The sequence below is a fragment of the Amblyomma mixtum genome, chromosome 1 (assembly GCF_055824585.1).
Source record: "Amblyomma mixtum isolate Tamu chromosome 1, ASM5582458v1, whole genome shotgun sequence".
In the NCBI taxonomy this organism is placed as follows: domain Eukaryota; kingdom Metazoa; phylum Arthropoda; class Arachnida; order Ixodida; family Ixodidae; genus Amblyomma; species Amblyomma mixtum.
In genome coordinates this window covers 154,893,375-154,913,357 of record NC_143012.1, presented here as the reverse complement: position 1 = coordinate 154,913,357, position 19,983 = coordinate 154,893,375, and the positions used below count along the sequence as shown (strand labels likewise).

The 19,983-nt window shown below is 44.6% G+C and overlaps 1 protein-coding gene and 1 long non-coding RNA gene across 3 annotated transcripts in view; one reads left to right on the top strand and one right to left on the bottom strand.

Annotated features, from left to right (window-relative positions):
• Positions 1-6,742, top strand: part of LOC149369424 (uncharacterized) — an 18,940-nt gene extending 12,198 nt beyond the window's left edge. For both annotated transcript variants that reach the window (XM_089558400.1, XM_089558409.1), the window contains exons 5-8: positions 1,108-1,178; positions 1,273-1,352; positions 5,096-5,157; positions 5,234-6,742. In XM_089558400.1, the coding sequence (XP_089414526.1) occupies positions 1,108-1,178; positions 1,273-1,352; positions 5,096-5,157; positions 5,234-5,288 (268 nt within the window). In that variant the 3' untranslated portion in view covers positions 5,289-6,742. The remainder of the gene's footprint in view (positions 1-1,107; positions 1,179-1,272; positions 1,353-5,095; positions 5,158-5,233) is intronic.
• On the bottom strand, positions 854-19,983 carry LOC149369423 (uncharacterized). Its single transcript, XR_016285265.1, has 3 exons — positions 13,699-19,983; positions 12,558-12,658; positions 854-8,692 (listed from the first exon to the last, which is right to left on the bottom strand). It is a non-coding gene; the product is annotated as an uncharacterized LOC149369423 (long non-coding RNA).

Here is a 19,983-nt window from a genome sequence, read left to right as displayed (position 1 = left end):
GGGGGGCAAATGATTAAATTTTTTCATTACTATTGCCTTCCATTTACTTCTGACGGCACCTGTACATGTTCAATAAATGCAAAAGAAAGAGAACGATGACAGCGTCATCAGAACACATTACCCGTGCCAGCACCAGCCGTTCAGGCCAAAAAATTCAAGTTCCTTCCCAGATAAAGTTACCAGTGGCCCGCTAGCACACTCAATTTCAGTTCGCACTATCTCGGAAGCTTCAACGATCTCTCTTGTTAGTTGGGTGCAGTGATAATACAGAACAACTGTACCCTTAAAAAATGGTCGGCAAGGTGGGTCGCTGTCACAAGTTTTGCAGTGCAACACCAAATGCCCATCCACACCACTGCAGACTTTGTTCTTGTGCTCTTTTAGGTGTACATTTATACATCTGCACCTTTGACCAATGTAGAACTTTCCACATGACAGTGGAATCTTGTATACCACCTCCTACCGACAAGGGACATGGGTCTTCCTGTGTCTGATAGCAAAGCCAAGGTTTCTCCTCTTGACTGGGCAACTCATCCTGCATGAATTAAATTTTAAGGGTGTGCATTGGGCAAACATGCAGATGTATAAATGCACGCCTAAAGGAGCACAAGAACAAAGTCCACGGTGGTGTGGACTTGGCGATGCATTGCAAAACGTGTGACACTGACCCACCTTGCCAACTACTTTTTAAGGGCACAGTTGTTCTGTATTATCACTGTGACCAACTAATAAGAGAGATCATTGAAGCTTCCAAGATAGTGCGAACTGGAACTGGGTGTTTCAGCGGGCCCTCGATAACTTTATCTACGAAGGAACATGAATTTTTGGCATGAACGGCTGGTGCTGGCACAGATATTGTGTTCTGATCACGTTGCCTTTGTTCTCTTTCTTGTGCATTTGTCAGACATGTATATATCTATGCTCCTGATCATGCAATAAATCTCCAGTTGAAAGTTAGCACTTGTCTGTGTCTTCTCGTTTGTCCTGTCTTCATTTGTGCGCTGTTATTTCTTCTTAAGACTGTCACGTAGGTGGTTCATTGCTTTTTGCGGTCACCGTTTTTATGGAGCATGAATGGTGTCAGGTTTTTGTCTTTCGTCTACTCAGGGAACGCAAGGAAAAGGTGGAAACTCCTGGAGCACTTCCCAAATTCCTGTTGGAACGGCCACCTATCACAGGTAGCACTTGAGTTTTTTTTTTCAGGCTCTGTTCGATTTTTAAAATGTGGGTGTATTCTGTTCATGACCGTGTTTCTGTTGAACTGTTCTCTAGCCAAGGACCTGGAGGGAAAAACTGAAGAGGAAAAAGAGATGATGAAGCTGATGGGCTTTGCCACCTTTGACTCATCTAAGGTGTGTCTGTTTAACCCTTGTGAATGGATCTAGCCCCGCAACTGTGTACATCATTGTGCAAAAATATGCAGGCGATTTAGTAGTAGTAGTATAGCAGCCATGTATGCTTCAAGACTTCTGTGGTAGTCCAAAATTTTGGGTTGTGGGAAGATTTTGCTGCTTTCTACTTTTGTTGTGTTAGCAACACTATGCCAGGTTTTCGCCTCGTCGCGCAGCTGGTGGCCGGTAGGCACGAATGGCCTTGAACAGCCGTTGCCTAGCAACCGTTTCACCCGAGCTCGGCCAGGTGGCGTCATCGGCGCCACGCCGCAACCGCGCGTGTAGTTGCTTGCTCCCGCCAGATGCGTGCTCTCCGCCGAGGTGCAGGGTGAGGAGGTGGCGCTTCGCGGAGGTATATGTGCGCTTCGCCTCGGTGGAATCTTGTTGTTATGGAGAGCGCTAAAGAGAAGCAGTGGCGACAGGAGACCAAGATAGAAAGAGGCAACGCGCTCGAGAGACAGCAGAAGAACGCGCTGCACGACTCGAAAAGCATCGCAGCTAACGCAACTGACCAGGCTTAGCCAGAGCTGAACCACGCCTAATTTTTTTTCCAAAGTGTCACTGACATATCAGGAACCTGTCAGTTGGGTGCGAGAACTGCTTGGGCAAGTCCTGAAATGGACCTGCTGCAAATGGCCCTGTGGAGTGGCTGTGGCGTGTGGCCGTTAAGACCAGGTTCGCAGGATCAGTCCTGGCTGCAGATGGAACTCTTTTTACAGCGCGCTTCATTGCCAGCAGTGTTTCTTCAACATGTAAAATGCATCAAAATACAACCTGAAATGGCCCGCATGTTTTGAAAAGGGTCTACAGTCTGCATTCGGAAAGAACTCAAGTGGCACACTGCAGCCCTGCAAACATACCAACATCTCCCTGCAGCTGCTAGGTTCCAAACACAGTGCTTGCTCAGAAGTAGAACCATGTGCAAACGAGGGGGCACAAGCTGTCTACCCAAAGGCCATGGTCTCTTGCATAGCCTTGGCCAAGACGTACTGAACTGCAGACCTGCACAAATGACCGTGCTTCAGAGCGCATGTTCTAGTTCATGCTTTTTGCCGCTAGGGTAGAAACATTACGGGCGGCGTGGCGCTAATATATACCTGTTGAGAAAATGGCCTCCTCCGTCATTTTATTTCAAACAAGGCAGTTTTGTCCTTTGTCCACATAATCATTATCATCCATTCATCTATGCTACAGACGGATACAACTTAAGTCTGCAGTGAAGCTCCGCCCACATTCAGCCTCCGCGCACAGCATTCCTCCACGACGAAAAAGCAGTACGCTGCTTAAAACGTTTCTTGTTACGTAAACAAGAAGCTTATTAATGGGCTCTAGAATTTTGATACGGGGATTGTTTGATATAGTCAAACATTAAAAAACCGGTTTCGTTTACCGTTGCATTTGGCTGGTGGAGTAATACAGGACCCAGTGTTAGCAACTGCTGTTTTTGTAAGTTGTTTCCTACTATAGCCACGGTGATGGCGACAAAAAGAAAGCAGACACAAAGGAAGACGTTTCTTATGCTCTTCGAGAGCGAAAAAAGTCATTATTATGGCTGTTTTCACTGCTGATGCTAAGATAGCAGAGATCGAGCACCCTCAACGGCCAATAAGCTAACGAAAGTTGGCGCACGCTGCTCCATAGGACCCCGCCACAGGTGCAGGTCTGTAGTTCAGTAGGTCTTGGCTTCTGTTGTCTGGAGCGCTCTGATCTAGCATTCTACATGAGCGCGGTGCAGACTGTGCATGCCACGAGTAACATGGTACGTGGCATCGAATGTTTCGTGAGACTCATAGAGCCACTGCTGTTGCCACTGTTTTTATGTGCAGGCCATGGACTATTCTAGGCAGGCAATTACCCTTTTATTACCTTGTGCTCAGTTTTTGAACTTGTATCGCTTAAAAACACAACAAAGCGGTGTTTACTGTGCAAGGTGTGGCACCTGCGGCACACTCATTTTTATCTTGCACTGTTGCACCTTTGAAGTTGGTGCGTGACATCAGTCGAAATCAAGAGGAAGAAATGTGCTTGGGCAGAGCATGTAATGTGAAGGCAAGATAGCTGACTGTCTTTAAGGCTAACGGACTGGATTTCAAAGGAAGGCAAGCGTAGCAGCGGGCGGCAGAAATTTAATTGGGCGGATGAGATTAAGAACTTTGCTGGGATACGGTAGGCGCAGCTGGCAAAGGACAGGGTTAATTGGAGAGACATGGGAGAGGCCTTTGCCCTGCATTGGGCACAGTCAGGCTGATGATGATGATGATCGTGACGTGCTTATAAATAACTGGTTAAAAACATGATTACCTCACCATTCAGTATGCAGGTAGCAAAGTGCAGCCCACTCACATTTACTGAAAATTCTAGCATAAATTCTCATAATGCAGAGCTGTGCTTTTTGGCTTTAGTGGAGTGTTTAACTTGGCAGTAATCGCAGTAACTCTTCATGTGCCTCATTATTTTTAGCTTCACTATTATTTTCTTGCTCATGTTGGGCATTAGTAAACAAAATGATTGAGAAGAAATAACTTGCATGTGTTTTACAAGTAGTAGCGTGTACTGAGTCTATACGCATTTAATATAGATAAGAAATATTCTTTCATGAATGCTAGAGACCATGAGGTCACTGCCAAAGAGATTGCAGAGTAGCTCTGTCCTATCACTGGGCTTTTATATAAAGTCTTCGAGAAAGAGACTAATGAGGCATTTTGGGCACAGCGGAGTAATGCACATATTGAGGCCTTGGTACAATTGTTGCTGGATGTTTGCATTTTCTTATGGGCATCTTCCCTTGTTAAGTCCAGGTCAGCATTACCAAGGTGTCCTGTTAAAGAAACGATTCCATTTTCAACGGCGTATAAAGCTTTAGAAAGATAAAAGCAACTGCTTTCTGGGCAAGGTACACATGGTTAAATTACACAGTGGCTTTGCCAAGCTCAGTATTAATTCATTTTTACCTTTTTCCAAGTAATCTAAATTAACTTGTGCACATCACTGACATTTCAGCATGTGCTCTTGCAGTTATGGTGGTTGAACAGTACGGTGGCATTTTGGGGGAAGTCTGAAACAAAAGTATATTTATAGCAAGTGTCAGCAGTAACATGACTGTTTTTATCCCTCTTACTTGAGTTGTTAAAAATGTTGGCTCCTTTGATGGGCTAGGCATGTACGACTCATCAATGCATGATGCCATATTAAACCGCGTGCTGCCAGTAGGCTCTATACAGCTTTCAAATTTTCAACAGCATTCTGTCACATTGCTTTCAGTGTTAAACTGTGGGGTAAACTGAGCTCACCTGATGCACTGAAAAGGCAAAAATGGGAATGCTTAAGTATTACTTATTCAGTACAACTTTTTGCTGCTGCAAGAGGAAAAGCTCACCCTCACTTTTTGTTAAACATTTTCACTAACAGTTACCTACATTTGCTGCTGCTGATGGCTGTCTCACTTCACTTTTGTATTAATTCATTGTCCTTTCAGTTTATTCCAGCCGAGGCATTTTGTTAGTGTGTGTGGAGCCTCACAATAAATGCACTTGATGGCACTGCAGACATGTTGCCACTTTTTTTCGTTGAAAGCAGCCGGATAGTATATTTCATTATTTCTGGCATTTTCGAGTTGTAATTACCACATTTTCTTTGATGCACATTTTTTTTGGAATGAGGTTTTGTATGCATAACATAGTGCTAAATGTTGTGTGCATTTCCAGGGCAAGCATATTCCTGGCAACAATGTGGGCGCTGTGCATGTCATTCACAAGCGGAAGTATCGGTGAGTATTGCTGAACTTTTGCTTTTGACTGTTAGGGTTCATTTCTGATGTTTTTCTGTGTTCTTTTCCCTTGCAGTCAGTACATGAACCGGAAAGGAGGTTTCAATCGTCCACTGGACTTTGTCGCTTAGCCTGCCTGTCGCTCGTGTCTCAAAATGTGTCTGGAAATTTTTGTTCCTTGATTTTGATATTGCATTTTTCGACTGTGTGCCTGTGCCTCATCTCTTCATTTGTGCATGACCCTGCCACTGTGAGGAGTAAACCTTGGCACAGTGTCTCAATTTCAGAGAAGGTGCAATGCAAAAACGGCCATTTTCCGTGAAGTCTGTGTGCATTAAAAAACCTAAGCCGGTCGAAATTAATCCGGAGCTCCTCACTATGGCAGCTCTATCGGCCACATGGAGTTTCAGTAGGCTTCGGAAGTTGTCCGTTGTCGATGCTTTAGTGATCGTCGTCGGGTGTGCTGTCTTTCGAAAAGCCCTTGTCGGAGATACCTTTCCACTGAAAACCTCTTCGGTACCGTCGAGCTCGTTTGATATCCCACAATTCTTGAAATCGCAACCGGTGAGTTCCTCGCGAATGCTGGCCCAAGTGTCAGCCATCCAACTGCACAGCGTGGCTGGAGAAGAGGCCCATGTCTGGTGGCAGCAACTGCAGGCTCTCCCTACCTCATCCAGACCATGTAGCAGCGCTTGATGCTGTACAGATGCTTTCGGCAGCTACGATTACTTTTCTTTTAAAAGCAGCCAAGGAGTGCTTTCGCGGTCCTGATACCATTGAAGTTGCGATCGTCCTAGATGGCAAAGTCAGGTCAGCGCAGTGGCCTGGCACCGAAATCGAAACTACTGACCTGTGCCACCACTAGATAGCGCCTCCTCTCGCTGAAAGCGGGGTGGTAACGGTGCTAGATAATAATGGAACCCGTACTAAGGATTTTGGCTCAAAATTGTTTGGATCCGCATGTATTGCAAGGCGGAAATTTACCATGTTAAAATCTGGAAGAAAACCTTGCATTACATACAGGTTTTTACGGTATATGCTTGTGATTGGTGTTTGTCGCAGCTGGGAATGTCTGCTGCGTGTCCTTGAGCACGATGATTGTGCACTTTCTGTGCTTTTTATTCCGTGGTCTTTAATTAATAAATGATCCCACTGCTTACTTAAGTGAAATCAAAGGCAGAAACAAGCCTAAACTTTGCACTCTTAAGTACGCCAGAGGGCAGTGCACTTCTCAGTTGTGTACAAGTGTGCAAGTAAAACTCTGCTCCTATCTATGTGATCTCCACAGCATGTTCTCGTCCCACGTAGTTAACAAATGACTTTCTTCTGTGTGCCGTGTTCATTTTTCTGTCGGAGCATTTCACCACTTTTGTACAGCATAGCTGATAGCACAACAGTAAGCTGCCACAGATTGCATGAAACAGCATAACCTGCCTGTCCTAGCACTTGCTAATTTATGTCAACTCCAGCACACCAGAAATATTTATGAGCTGTATGTTGTCAGAAGTCTTGTCTTGTGCATAGTCCGACTTTAGCTGAATGATGTATCTATTGCCTATGCTACATAAACTTTCCTTAATAACTACACCTGCCACCCATCACTGCCATGACTTAGTTGTAGCTGAGAGTTTCCTGTACAAACGTTTATGTGTACAGTGGGCAGTAATAGTTTCCACGGTGCTGGTTTGCGTAAAAGAAACTGTTTTAGCGCAGTCTCTCAAGTGAATTGCCTGAAATGACTGCATGTATTAGGGGACGTGCGTGTTCCATCCGAACATGCACATTCGGGCCATATGCAAATTGCACCTGAGCAGATAGATTAATGGTAGCAGCAAAGATCCCGTGGCTGTGGCGCCATGGTGGTGAGCGCTCAGGTGACCTTCATGTCTGCGGTTTGTAGAGGCAGGGGTTTAGCAAAGTATTTCTTCTAGCAAAATATTTAGCAAAGTACTTCTTGGATTTGTTGATGCACTTGTCACCCAGCAGTTTCCATCGCCAAGGCCAGGTTTTAGGACTAACTTGCCAAGCTCAGTTAGTACTGTTGCATTCTTTGCTACCTCTTCAGAAATCCAGGTGAGCCAGGCCAATGGCAAGGGGGGTATACACCAATATTACTTTTATTCGGGCATATGGTGGCTGTGTCATATTTACATCACCAGCTTTTCTCTTGAGCTGTACAAGTACGGCAGAGCCTGAGCCCTAGCAGGTTCCCACATGTTGCAAGTCAGCAGTTTTTCCAGAGATCAGCATCATCATCATCACACTCTGCAAAGAGGCTATACAGGAGACATATTGCTTCAAGTAAGAACACATACAAATGGAATGAGCAACGCTTGAAGACGTGCCCAATATGTATACAATTTGTGTAAAAAGTAAAGAGCCCAGAGGGTTAGATTCTGGGCCATGCTGTGCAGCTCGTGCGTTGCCAAGCATTCCAAATTTCTTCCGTGTGAGAGGAACTCTCGTCACCTTTCGAAAGCTTAGGACTTCCATGCGTGCTATTAGAGCTCCACTACACAGCTTAAAAGCATGATGCCCCTTAGGCTCTAAACTTTCGACAAATTCTGTACTTGGTCAAGTGCTGAGTACACAGAACCTGTGCTTTGAAAAAAAAAAAAAGAACAGTTTGACAGAATTTCTCACACTGTAGAGAAAAGGTACAGCATACACAGCTACCAATAAATGTTATGTGCAACAACGGCTACAGCACTGCTTCTGAAACCTGTGCAAACATGTCAACAAATTAACAAAAATTTGGTGCTACGAGTATGCGCTGACGCAGTTAAAACCCATTGCACAATGCACAAATTAACTGCACTCCCAAAGCTGCACACAACTGTTTTGTATTTATGCATGTGCCCACACAAAATGTATCGCTGGCAGCGCTATATTTTTGTACCACCATTTTGCATTCCTGCTAGAAGGGGCGGCCATCCAAGAACTGTCCCTGGAACAGTGTTCGAATCCTTTGGCTTGATACACAAACCAACAATCTGGCAACCCGCAGCCTTCTACTAAAATCCAAAAAGAAATGCAGGTTACCAACACCTTGTCAGAGCAGCGGCATACACCAGGAAGGGCTTGTGGGGGCTGTTTATCGCACCAAGGGAAGCACAGCAAAGCACCCTTCATTTCCGAACCACTAACTGACTCTGGTGATGCAATGGTGTGTTTGAGCCAGCGGCCAAGTGGGCACTTCTGCCCCGAAAGTGCTGCTCATACAAGGAGCACTTTAAATTGATCTATTGCAGCATTCAAATAGAAGCAATTCTATAGAGTGCCTTTTTTCTTTAACTGCTTTCCTTGTTAGTGTTCTACACTGAAATACAACCTTGATAATGTGCACATTTCCAATTCAGGCAAGGGGGAGGCACTTTCATAAGGATGACGCCAAACTGTGTTCTTTAGGCACTCTTAAATACAAAAAAAAAATTATCTGCAAGCAGCTTGTAGAACAATCAAAAACAAGCTTCCCTTACCTTTTTACCACTTGAACAGCATCTTCGTCATTTAGAACATGTTCCTTTCCCACTTTCTGCGGGTTGTGTTTCACCGAGGAACCCCACACCAAAGCACCATGGCACATAAAAGAGCACAGTTAAGCAGTAAGGCTTCAGTAAAAATAAGCCCTTTTCGAAAATGAAAGCAAGTAACCCTGCTCTTAGTTATTTAAGCATAAAAAAAAAAAAGCCTTGAACCCACCAATAGCCCAGTGGTCCTTTGCCACAACTGTGCTGTTGGGAGCCATTTTATAGCAGTGCTAAAGATCACTTGGGACCACAGGGAAGGCGTGGCAGAAGTAATAAGGCAACCAAGGATATGTTTTACATCTTCAGCTGTGCACTGCGTGTGCTTCATGGATACACCGAAAAGAAGAATCCATGAAATAATCCACCTAATCACTTCGCCAGCTTATCCGTACCTCTTCTTCATTCAGAAAGTGGACTTATGAACACACTCTCCCCACTGCACCTCTGTGTGCAGCCTATGTTTGTGAACAATTGCTTCTTGAATATGCAAGTCCCTTAATAGCCATAACTGAATTCATATAGCAGGCTTCAACAAATAGGCTTGCCTCTACAAAGTATTATATTTGAGCCCCCCCGCCCAATTTCGCTTGGTCAAGAAAAAAAAAACGTGTAGCAGTTTCATAACGCAGCAAGACCTCTGAAGACCCTCGAAATAACTCCGAGGACGTCAAAAGGTGTGCTTATCTCCACTAGCATACAACTGGTGGAGCTGGCCAGTCAGCATATCGCAGCTGATTTTTTGTTACTCTGTCACTGGTTAACTGGTATTTTTGACCATGCTCAGATATTCTGACTGATCACCATTGTCAATGCCAACATCTGCTGCAAGACAAAGGCCTTTCCTATATCCCTTCAGTTAACCCTGTCCTCTGCCACCGTATCCCCGCAAACTTCTTAATGTCATCCGCCCACCTAACCTTCTGCCGCCCCCTGGTGCTCCAACAAATGAAAAAGACAACTAATTATTTAGAACTTGCCTCAAATAATGGACAATTTAAACCAGGCAATGATCAACTGGTGTATCAGAAGTTCCACTAATCATCCTGAATGCACTAAGAGGGATGTTTTGAGCCTATTCTGAAGCCCACAACAGTATGCTTGAAATGCGTGCTTCCACAAAAAACTGCAAAGCAAGAAACGACATCAGTGCAGAGTGGACGCACTCAGCCGGGCTTAGCTGATGCAATGCCGAGGATGGAAAAGCAGCATGCTTTCCTATACCACTAGAACTACGTACTACTGTAGATGCTGTCCTAGCTTGAATAGTGCAAGGTTGAAGGAAATCCATGACCCAGATTGACCTCTTCTTTGAGATACTCGGAACAAGCACATCCTTTGAATGCTGTCTGCTGCCAAACTCTGCCTATAACAGCTCTGGCCCAACTCCAGTTCTGTTTAAATGCATGGAAGGTGTTTAAGAAACTGCTTCATGAATTTACATGATTACTTACAGCAAGAATATCAATGCTGCTCGAGAAAATTAATTAGCAAATAAAATGGCTAATTACCAAGTTCAAAATTTTCAATTTCTCAAATTTTTTCCAAAACTCTCGGGTCTTCATCTGGCTCGTGACAAAAAATTATAGCGAAATGTGGATTGCACATTTCGAAAATGACTTTTTTTTATGTGTGGTCGTCGAAAATTGAGCTCAAATCGCGCTTCTGACGTTTCTGGCACATTGTGAATTTTATCGTCGAAACGCCACCCAAAGTAGCACATAACATTATAATAATATTATATATCTGTTATGAGAGTTACAACATTTTGTTATGCTCAGAACATTTATATATTGTTTCAGATAAAATGAAATATCAACCTTAGTAATAAAACATTATTAAAACATACTGCAACTTGGCATACAATGTATTTACGTGTGAAACATTTCTGTAGTGCTCCACACATAACTGGAAATCAGAAAGAAGCATAGGTGTAACACACAAATACTTGAAGCATGAAGCTCGTTGTACCACGAAGAAATTCTGCTCACCATTAAAACGATGACTAGCTATAATGGAAGTCAGGAAAAAAACTCTCCTTATCAGCATTGCAAGTATGTTTCAGTAACTTATAACATGGGCAAAACGTTACTGTTAATAAAACGTTCTTGACCAACGCCTAGTTTAAACAGCTAGTTTAAGCACTACTCCACAGCTTTTTTATATATTTCAGGCAGTAATGATTCATTTTATGGTTTTATGGGGCTGTAACATCCCAAAGTGACTCTGGTTGTGAGGGCTAAATAAGTTAAATAATGCCTTGGAGTTTTGGAAGAAGAATCATCAATACAAATTGTGCACTTATAATATAATAACAAAATATACCTATTGAAATAAATTCAGTCCTCACTTGAAGAAAGAGAAGTTTCAATTCTCTGTGTCAGCACATTACCTACAGAAAAACTGTTCAGGTGAGAAAACGCATGAAGGAAAACAGCAAAAATGCTGACAATGCAGTGGGCATTCCTTTCCTCTCTCTAGCACTTCCACAAGAGTATTTCACAGGGTACCTAAAATACTACAGACACCAAATTTTTTCTTGCGTGTTTTCTCTCAAATGATGCATTAGACATTAATATACATGTACCGCCCTGCGATAATCGCCTATGACCGCTAAATAATTTGTAATTGTATTATTTCTTGACGTTATTTCTGTTTCAACTGAATGATGGCTGAGATGTGTAGTTGGTATGTAGGTAACGTGAGACACGATAAAAACGGCAATACAACTGCTGATACGTCATTTGTAGCCATTCCATTTCCAAAAGCAGGCTGGTTTAAGCGTTGTAGTGAATTACGCCTGCGTATCGGCTGTTGTAGTGAAGTGTCTTCCTGCTTCATGCAACCTAAAGGCCAACTATATGTCACAGCCATTGTTCGATTGATAGAACAACATGAAATAAGAAATTCAACTATAAATTATTTAGCAGTTGCAGGCAAAAGCAAGTGGTGATCCATGTGTTCAATGTACGATGCATCATTTGCAAGAATGCAACTAAAAATAGGTGTCTGTAGTCCACTAAGAGTTTCAACTTTGGACCACTTAGGCACCTGAGCCAAAGGCAATCAGATGAGGGGTGGTCTTGAATTCTAGTACATCCAAGCAACTGCTGTAGACAGTGACAGATCTGAGGGCGTGTTGCCTCATACAAGTTACAACAGACGCTCTCAAGTGACTGCAAGAAGCTGCCTATTACATGCTAAGTTACCTTCAACAAAGCCATGTTTTGGACACCACTGCACATAAAGGTTTATGGTTTATGAGGGTTTAACGTCCTAAAGCAACTCGGGCTATGAGGGACGCCACAGTGGAGGGCTCCGGACATTTCGACCACCTGGGGTTCTTACACATGCACTGACGTCGCACAGTGTTTCCACATAAGACTTCTTTTTTTTAGGAATTTCGCCTCCATCGAAATTCGACATCTGCGGCTGGGATCAAACCCGCATCTTTTAGGTCAGGAGCCGAGCAAAATAATCACTGAGCCATTGCAGCAGCTTCACATAAAGGTGCTCTCACAGAACAACAGCTGTTATATGTGTACAAGAGGCTGTGTCTAGCTTGCTCTACATGGCACACTGTCGGCTTATGAATCTAGTGCAGATCTAAATCTGCCGATTTCATTCCGTACGCAAATTACATAGGCGCAATGGTGTTTCCCCAACTTCTCTCTCTGCAAATAATGTAGCCAAAACTGCTTAGAACAACTTTTCAAACGACAGCATACCATAAAATGCAGAGATGCCAAAATACACACTCCGCAATGAAACTAAACACAATGCGGGCATGCTTTCAAAAATTCAAACTTCTTAAACTTAAACAGGAGCACGCTCTGAACTATATATGCAAGTAAGCATTGCGCCATACCGTACCCATTATGCCACTCCGATCTCAGCTCACTGTGGTAACGAGGTCAAAGTAGAATCCTGCTGGTGGAAGGAATTCGCGCATTGGCCCCAGGAGCTCACTGCCGCTGCACATGCAGATAAAGAAAGGCACCCGCTGCGGATCAGAGTAATGCTACAAACACGGCCAGTTTGCATAGATGAATTCAACAAACTCGCTCCCGGAATGAGTAAAGCAAGTGAGGGCTCCTGCTGCAGCAGAAAAACAAAGTAACGACATTGGTAGCTGCTGATTGATACACACATCAATAAAATTAATATTTTTGTAAATGCACTCTATGTGCATTTCCAAGACAATTAATTACAACAAACGAAGCAGTGTGGTGGATTCAATGATACGGTAAGTGCGGCATATGCTGCTTGCATGGAACTGCGCAGGACAGTGGTTATAGCAGGTGCTGCCTTGTCCCTTGACAGCCACGTGAAGTCCACACAGCGGCCGCCAGCTCTCCTCGAAAAGGCATGCTGGCTCAGCTTCACGTTTGTTTTGTTTGAACACCCTCTCAGTGCCCTTGGCAGCGGCTTAAAGGCACGCACTGCGTGTTACTTATGAATGCATTAATTTTTTTCTGGAAATCTTTGCCATAGCTTCCTCAAATGCATTGGAGCATACAGAACAAGTGTTGGGAAACTATGGTAGGGACAGGCATCCTAAATGTTTAAACAAACTCAAAGAATCATACCAATGCAGCAAATTATTTCGGTTGTAAAACGATAAATATTTCCATGGGCATCGATCTAATGCTAGCTGCAGGCCAATGAAGCCATCTCTATATGTAAGACGTATGCCTATCCGTCGCCTTACACATGAGTTACTTGGCAGAGACAGGTCTGAGCGGATAAGCACAATGAATGCATTACATGCTATGTCCTGTGCGCATGCTTTGCTGCAATCTCATGCTGTACAGAAGGTTCGTGGCACTCCGAGGCACGCCAGTTTTATTTCACACTGAGCCAGCTCATATTTAAAGTTAGGCTCCCCGCTGGCCAGCAACCCCTTCTTTCGCCCTTCGGAACTATCACAAAGAAGCTGATCTCCAGCACTGCAGCACCGCGTGAAAAAGAAAAGAACACGTACAACTGGTCCGCACAGGTAAACGCCACTTACCTGTCGCGAATCAAACACGCTTGGATCTCTTCTGAGTGGAAGATGGCCAAGGTGATCCCTTTACTTAAAAAACCAGGGTGGTGGCTATGAATTGGAAAATATTAGGCCTATTTCTTTAACATCAAACGTGGTAAAATTAATAGAAAGGGTGTTACTTATTCGGATTTCTGCCTTCGTGGACCGCAGAATTATTCTCAGCCCGTGTCAACTCGGCTTCCGGCCACGATGTTCGATATGGAATGCACATGTAGATCTTGAGAGTCGTACTCTCCTTGCTCGTCGTCAACGCCTGTATGCTGCTCTGGTTACGCTCGACGTCTCTAAAGTTTACAACAGTGCAGAGCATTCCATCCTAATACACAGGTTACAGTCCCTCCAGTTTCCAGAATATTTAGTTGCTTGGATATCTGCATTTCTCTATAACAGGGAATTCTTCTGCGTTCATACTGGTGTACAATCTGAGAGGTACAAACAGATGAGAGGTGTTCCACAAGGAGCTGTCCTTTCGCCTGTGCTGTTTAATATTCTTCCGAGCTCCATTCCTCTACACCTCCATGTTCATACTAGCGTCTATGCGGACGACATTACATTTTTTGCAGCTGTGCCTGATATACATTCCCTCTATGATCCATTGCAATCATATTTGAGTTCTCTTGAGCACTGGTTGAGCAGTTTACACCTCACATTAAATGTTAACAAGTGCACCGTCCTTGTTTTTCCTCTACAGGATCCTGTTGTGGTCTCTCTTACATGTAAATTTCAACCAATACCTAAGGTTCAATCCCTAAAATACCTGGGCGTCATTTATGATGACAAACTCACCTGGCAGCCTCACATTGACCATGTTGCTGTGAAAGGGGCACGTGCCACAGGCATATGTTACGCAGGATATGCAGTCACAGGTACGGTATGCGCAGGGATACGCTCCTAATGATTTACATATTGTATGTCAGGCCAATTTTAGAATTTGACTCTGTTGTTTTCAGGCTCGGCTTCATACAAACTTCATCCTCTCATCCTTTTGGAGAGGGAGGTGCTTCGGATGTGCCTTGGCGTCCCCAAACTACCAATGTACTGTACCTTGAAGCCCGCACCCTTTCTTATCCCGATTTCACTCTCTAACTGTGTAGACTTTCCTCAAAATTTTTGAATCCCATTTTCACCGTTCGCAAAGCATTTTCTGTTGCCAGCCGACCTCCTTGTTTGGTGTACACTGGCCTCGTTTTCATACCCCACAGGTTGTGTTCGTGCAAAGAATACTTGACCCTTTAAACGTGCAAATTTACAACATCCTTGCAGCACTAAGCAGTGGATTCTCTGTCCACATTGTTTTCGACAACATTTTCCCTCAAAACGCGAAACTTTTACCACCCCGTATTCTAAATGGACTATTAGAAGATCATTTAAGGTCCCTACCTAGAAAAATTGCAATAGCAACCGACGCCTCTCAGTGCAACAAAAAGGCAGGGGTGGGAATTTTCTGTCCGAGTTTAGACTGGTCCTTTTCACTGCGCCTTCCGGATTTCAACCCTATTTTCCAAGCAGATTTTCTGGCAGTGGTACTTGCTCTGCGCAAGCTTGATCCTTCTATTTCTGCAGAGGCAGTCATTACCGATTCTTTATCTTTGTGTTCGTCCCCCGCATCGCATGTTGACTGTCCCTCTTTAAGCACTTTTTTATCGCTCCTTCCTTCACATTTGAGCCTTGTTCATTTGGTATGGGTACCCGGTCACAGCAGCGTGACAGTAAATGAGATTGCGGATAACCTCACAAACGCATCCCTAGGCGGTCCCGTGTTGCCCATCATCCAGGCTACAGTGTATATCACAGCATCTAGGTTCCGGCGACGAGTGTTGTTAAGTGCGCAAGACACAGCACTTTTAACATCGGCGGAATATCAGCACCTGCAATATTCCTGGAGCAGGAAAATTTGTCAATCTTGGCAGCTAGAAGTATTTCCGACGAGGTTGCGTTGCCATATCCCCCCTCTAAATTTCTATCTGCACAGGTCTGGTTTGGCACTACCTCCCCTCTGTGCATTTTGCCGTGAGCCTGAATCTGTCGACCATTTTTGGCTCCATTGTCGTCGTTTCACCTCTTTGAGAAGAAGACTGCTGGAGTTGCCCTTACAGCATCTTGGCCTTAGTTTGAGCAGCCCACTCTTGCTATCATTTGGCGCCACCACGCTTGGGTTCAGCCACAGGTCTGTTTGTGACGCTGTTCAAAATTTCTTGCTGGAATCTCATCGACTGCCTTGCTAAAGCTTACAGTATTTTCTTTTCTATGCTTTATTATACTTCGAAATAATCACTTCTTAATTTTTTTTTCTCTCTCTTTCTTCAATCCAAACTCATACCTTTTTTTCACTCCCTGCCCCCCTTGTGGTAGACTCCCCCCGGTGTTGCTCTCCCGTGTGCTTTTCTTTTGCCTTTAGTGTGTACTAGAGCACTGCACGGGCCTCAATCTGAGGCCCAAGCCCGGCCCGAGCCCTGAAGCCCGGGCCCAGCCCAGGCCCGCTAAATTATCGCTCTAGCGGGACCGGCCCGGCCCGTCAATCCCGGAGTGAATCCCAGCCGAGCCCGGCCCAGCCCGTTTTTTTTTTTAATTTTTTTATTTACAAATACTGCAGGCCCTTCTCGGGCCCATGCAGGAGTGGATACAAAGGAGACAATACAGGGGAACGAGTTAGGTACATATATAACACAAAATAAGAATTCATCATCATAGCGGCATCGTGGTGGTAATGATGCCAATTCAGGGAAACGCTTGAGATATACTGCTCACTCTGAGCAAGTACACTGCTACTAGTCCAATGAGAAACTGGCCGGCAAAGGTTCTGAAACCACAGTTTGGTTTGCAGAAAGTAGGTTCTTTTTAACCCAGAGTGAAGTGATTAAGAGTAGTGCTTGCTAGGCCCGTCTTCTGGACAGTGATCTCGTGTAGGTGCACAAAGATAAACTCAGAAGTTCCAAGAGCCAAATAAAAAGGGCAGCATACGCGCGTAATAGACTACTTTGCATTCCCCAATGATTTTAATCAGTTATATTTTGCCGCCCGGAAGTATAAACATTAAAGCTGCCTCGCAAACAGTGGGATAACATTTTTTTAGTGAACGCGATCTCACAGGTTGAACTCATACAGTAAAAGCTCGTTAATTCGACACTGACGGGACCGCGAAAAATTGTCGAATTATCCGAATGTCGAATTATCGAATGAACAACAAAAAACAATGTTTGCCGCAACAGGACGTATACCTTTAGTTGGCAAGGAAATCTGTAATCACCGTTCGCTTTTTCGAGCGAATTTGAGCGACTACGATAGCTCTAACAGCTGCCAGGTGCTCCGCGGCACACGCGCCGTCAGGGGTTTGTTCGGACAAGGCTTCTGCGGCTTCTTTCACCGTGCACTTCGTCATTTGGTGCAACTGCTCACAATCGTAAATCGTCGTCGTTGTCAGCGCCTGTCACTTCAATTATTTCATCCTCGGTCAGCTGACAGGACACGAAGGCGAGGCGAGGCGCCGCGCAGGGCCGCGCTACCCACCGGAAAGCAGCGCGGGGAGGAGGTGAAGGGAGCGCCGCTCCCAGCTTATCTGTTTTTTCAACCAGCGTCCGCGGGGACGGCGTTGTTGCTGGGACGCCCGTCTTATCTTTCCTCTGATCTTTTAACTCTCCTCTTATCTGCACGGGGTCTGTGGACGGGTGTCTTATCTTTTCTCTATCTTTTTCTCTGATCTTTTAACTCTCCTCTATCTGCACATGGCAGCGGTGGTGGCTCGGCTGAGCCAGTAGGCAATCCCTGGCAATTTCCTTTCACCCTTCTCTCAGTCGCAACAAAACAGCAACAAGTAGCGCAGTAAACACGCTGACAAAGCGCGCATTTACCAAAAAAGACGCCGTAAATAACCGTGATAGCGACTGCTGCGACACAACAAGGCACAAAAAAAAAAAAGACGCCAGCCGCTTCGGCCGCTGCTAACTCGCTTCCTCGGATGGATGGACGGATGGATGGATGATATGACCATAGGGATGGCCTATCAGCCGTACAGTAGCGCCGCTCATGGCAGTGTTTTTTTCTTTTTGCTCTCGGCACACCGGCTTGGCGGGCTGCGGAGTGAAGTCGAATTAACCGACGCACGGCAAAATTTGGTCGAATTAACGAGAGTTTCGCCCCATAGACTCCTATGTATAATTGTAGGGACCTCGCGCGCGCGTCGAATTATCCGATTTGCCGAATTAACGGGGGTCGAATTAACGAGCTTTCACTGTATCCGAAGTGGTCGCCTTTCAGCAGAAACGAAAAGCTTGAGTGTTTCACGGTGTGTGTTTTGAAGACTATAAGCGTCCTGAACTCATATGTTCTTCCCGAATGCATGTCTGACGTTCACTCTAACCTCGACCTAAATTTACAAACTGACGCTATTTTTCTAGACTTTGCTAAAGCATTTGATAAAGTTCCCCATAGGCGTTTACTGCTAAAACTAACCATGCTAAAACTGCATCCTAACGTCTTATTGTGGATCGAAGAATTCCTTTCTAACCGCTCCCAGTTTGTTCTCGTTAACAGCCAGAGTTCCAACCCTCTTCCAGTAACATCAGGCGTACCCCAAGGTTCTGTACTTGCTCCCCTCCTATTCTTAATCTATATTAACGACTTACCCTCAAACCTGGTTTGCAATGTTCGTCTGTTTGCAGACGACTGCGTTATTTACCACACGATTTCTAACACCTTTGACCAATCACAGCTCCAAAACGACATTGACACAGTGCATGCCTGGTGTGATGACTGGCTAATGTCGCTTAATCCTAACAAATGTAATTACTCGTATCTTTTCACCGCCGGCGTAACCCCCATATTTTCCCTTACTCAGTTGCTAACGTTCCACTAGAATCTGTATACTCATACAAGTACCTAGGTGTCACCTTGTGCCAGGATCTCTCCTGGCGTTCTCATGTAACGAACATCATCGCATCAGCTAACCGGTCATTGGGTTTTTTGAAACGTCATCTACGGCACGCCCCTCAAAGTATTAAACTTCTCGCCTACCAATCACTCATTCGACCAAAACTAGAATACGCATCTGCTATCTGGAGCCCGCAACAAGCATATCTCATCAGTTCACTAGAATCTGTCCAAAATCGCGCCACGAGGTTCATTCATTCTGCCTATTCATACGACATCAGTGTATCGTCACTTAAACGACAATCAGGTTTACTTGCCCATCGTCGTCGCATTGCTTCTCTTAGTCTGTTTCATAAGTTTTTTTACAGTTCCCTCGGACAACAACCCTATATCACACCGCCCGCTCGCATATCTCATCGCACCGGCCATCCACTGCAAGTGTCATGCCAACGCGCCCGCACCGTCACTTTTTCCGCATCCTTTTTTCTTCGCACTGCTAAAGACTGGAATGGCCTTCCCCACGACGTTGATGCCATCACCTGCCAATCAAGTTTTGTGAACAATTTAAATATGCATTTCATAAATATCATGTAAGCAATCATATTCAACCTATATTTGTACTCCCACCCCTTATGTAATACCCCCAAAGTGGGGTCTTTAAGGAAATAAAGTGAAGTGAAAGTGAAGTGAAGTAATAGTGTATAGGTACGTTTTTGGATGACGAACAATCAATGGCCAATTAAGAGCAGTTGAATTTTACTCTCACTGGTGGAGCAGAAGATAACGCGCGAACCACGTGATAACTTACAGGGCAAAACACTTGTCATGACAACCAGGCTGAAGAAGCGAGGAGGGATAGATGTGGTTATGAGATGAGATTTACAAACTCTCGCGAGCTTTTGTGGCTATTTCATTTACGAGACGTTCCGGTTGGCTGATCAAAAAGAGAACTAAACACACATGAGAAAAACACACATGAGAAAAACTTACATGAGAAAAACATAGCTATAAAATTAAAGCTATGTTATTGGGGCGTAAGGGCCCAAGGAAAGTCAGGCTGTGAGAGACACCGAAGCAGAGGGCTCCGGATCATTTCGACCGCCTGGATTTCTTCAACAAGCAATAATACTGCAAAGCACATGGCTGCCATGCTTGCCGCCTAAATAGAAATGCGGCCGCCGAGGCTAGGAGCAAACCCTGGTTCCCTGGCTCAGTAATCACGCGCCTTGACCACTAAGCCACCGCGGCGTGGAAATAAGGAAATAAATAAGTCAATGAGTAAAGCTGAGTTCTTTTTCTCAGCGCTATAACGGTTATAGTATAACCCATAGCTCATCCGTGTCGCTGCTCCAATGCCGCAGTTGTGTACCTCACTCTGCAAAA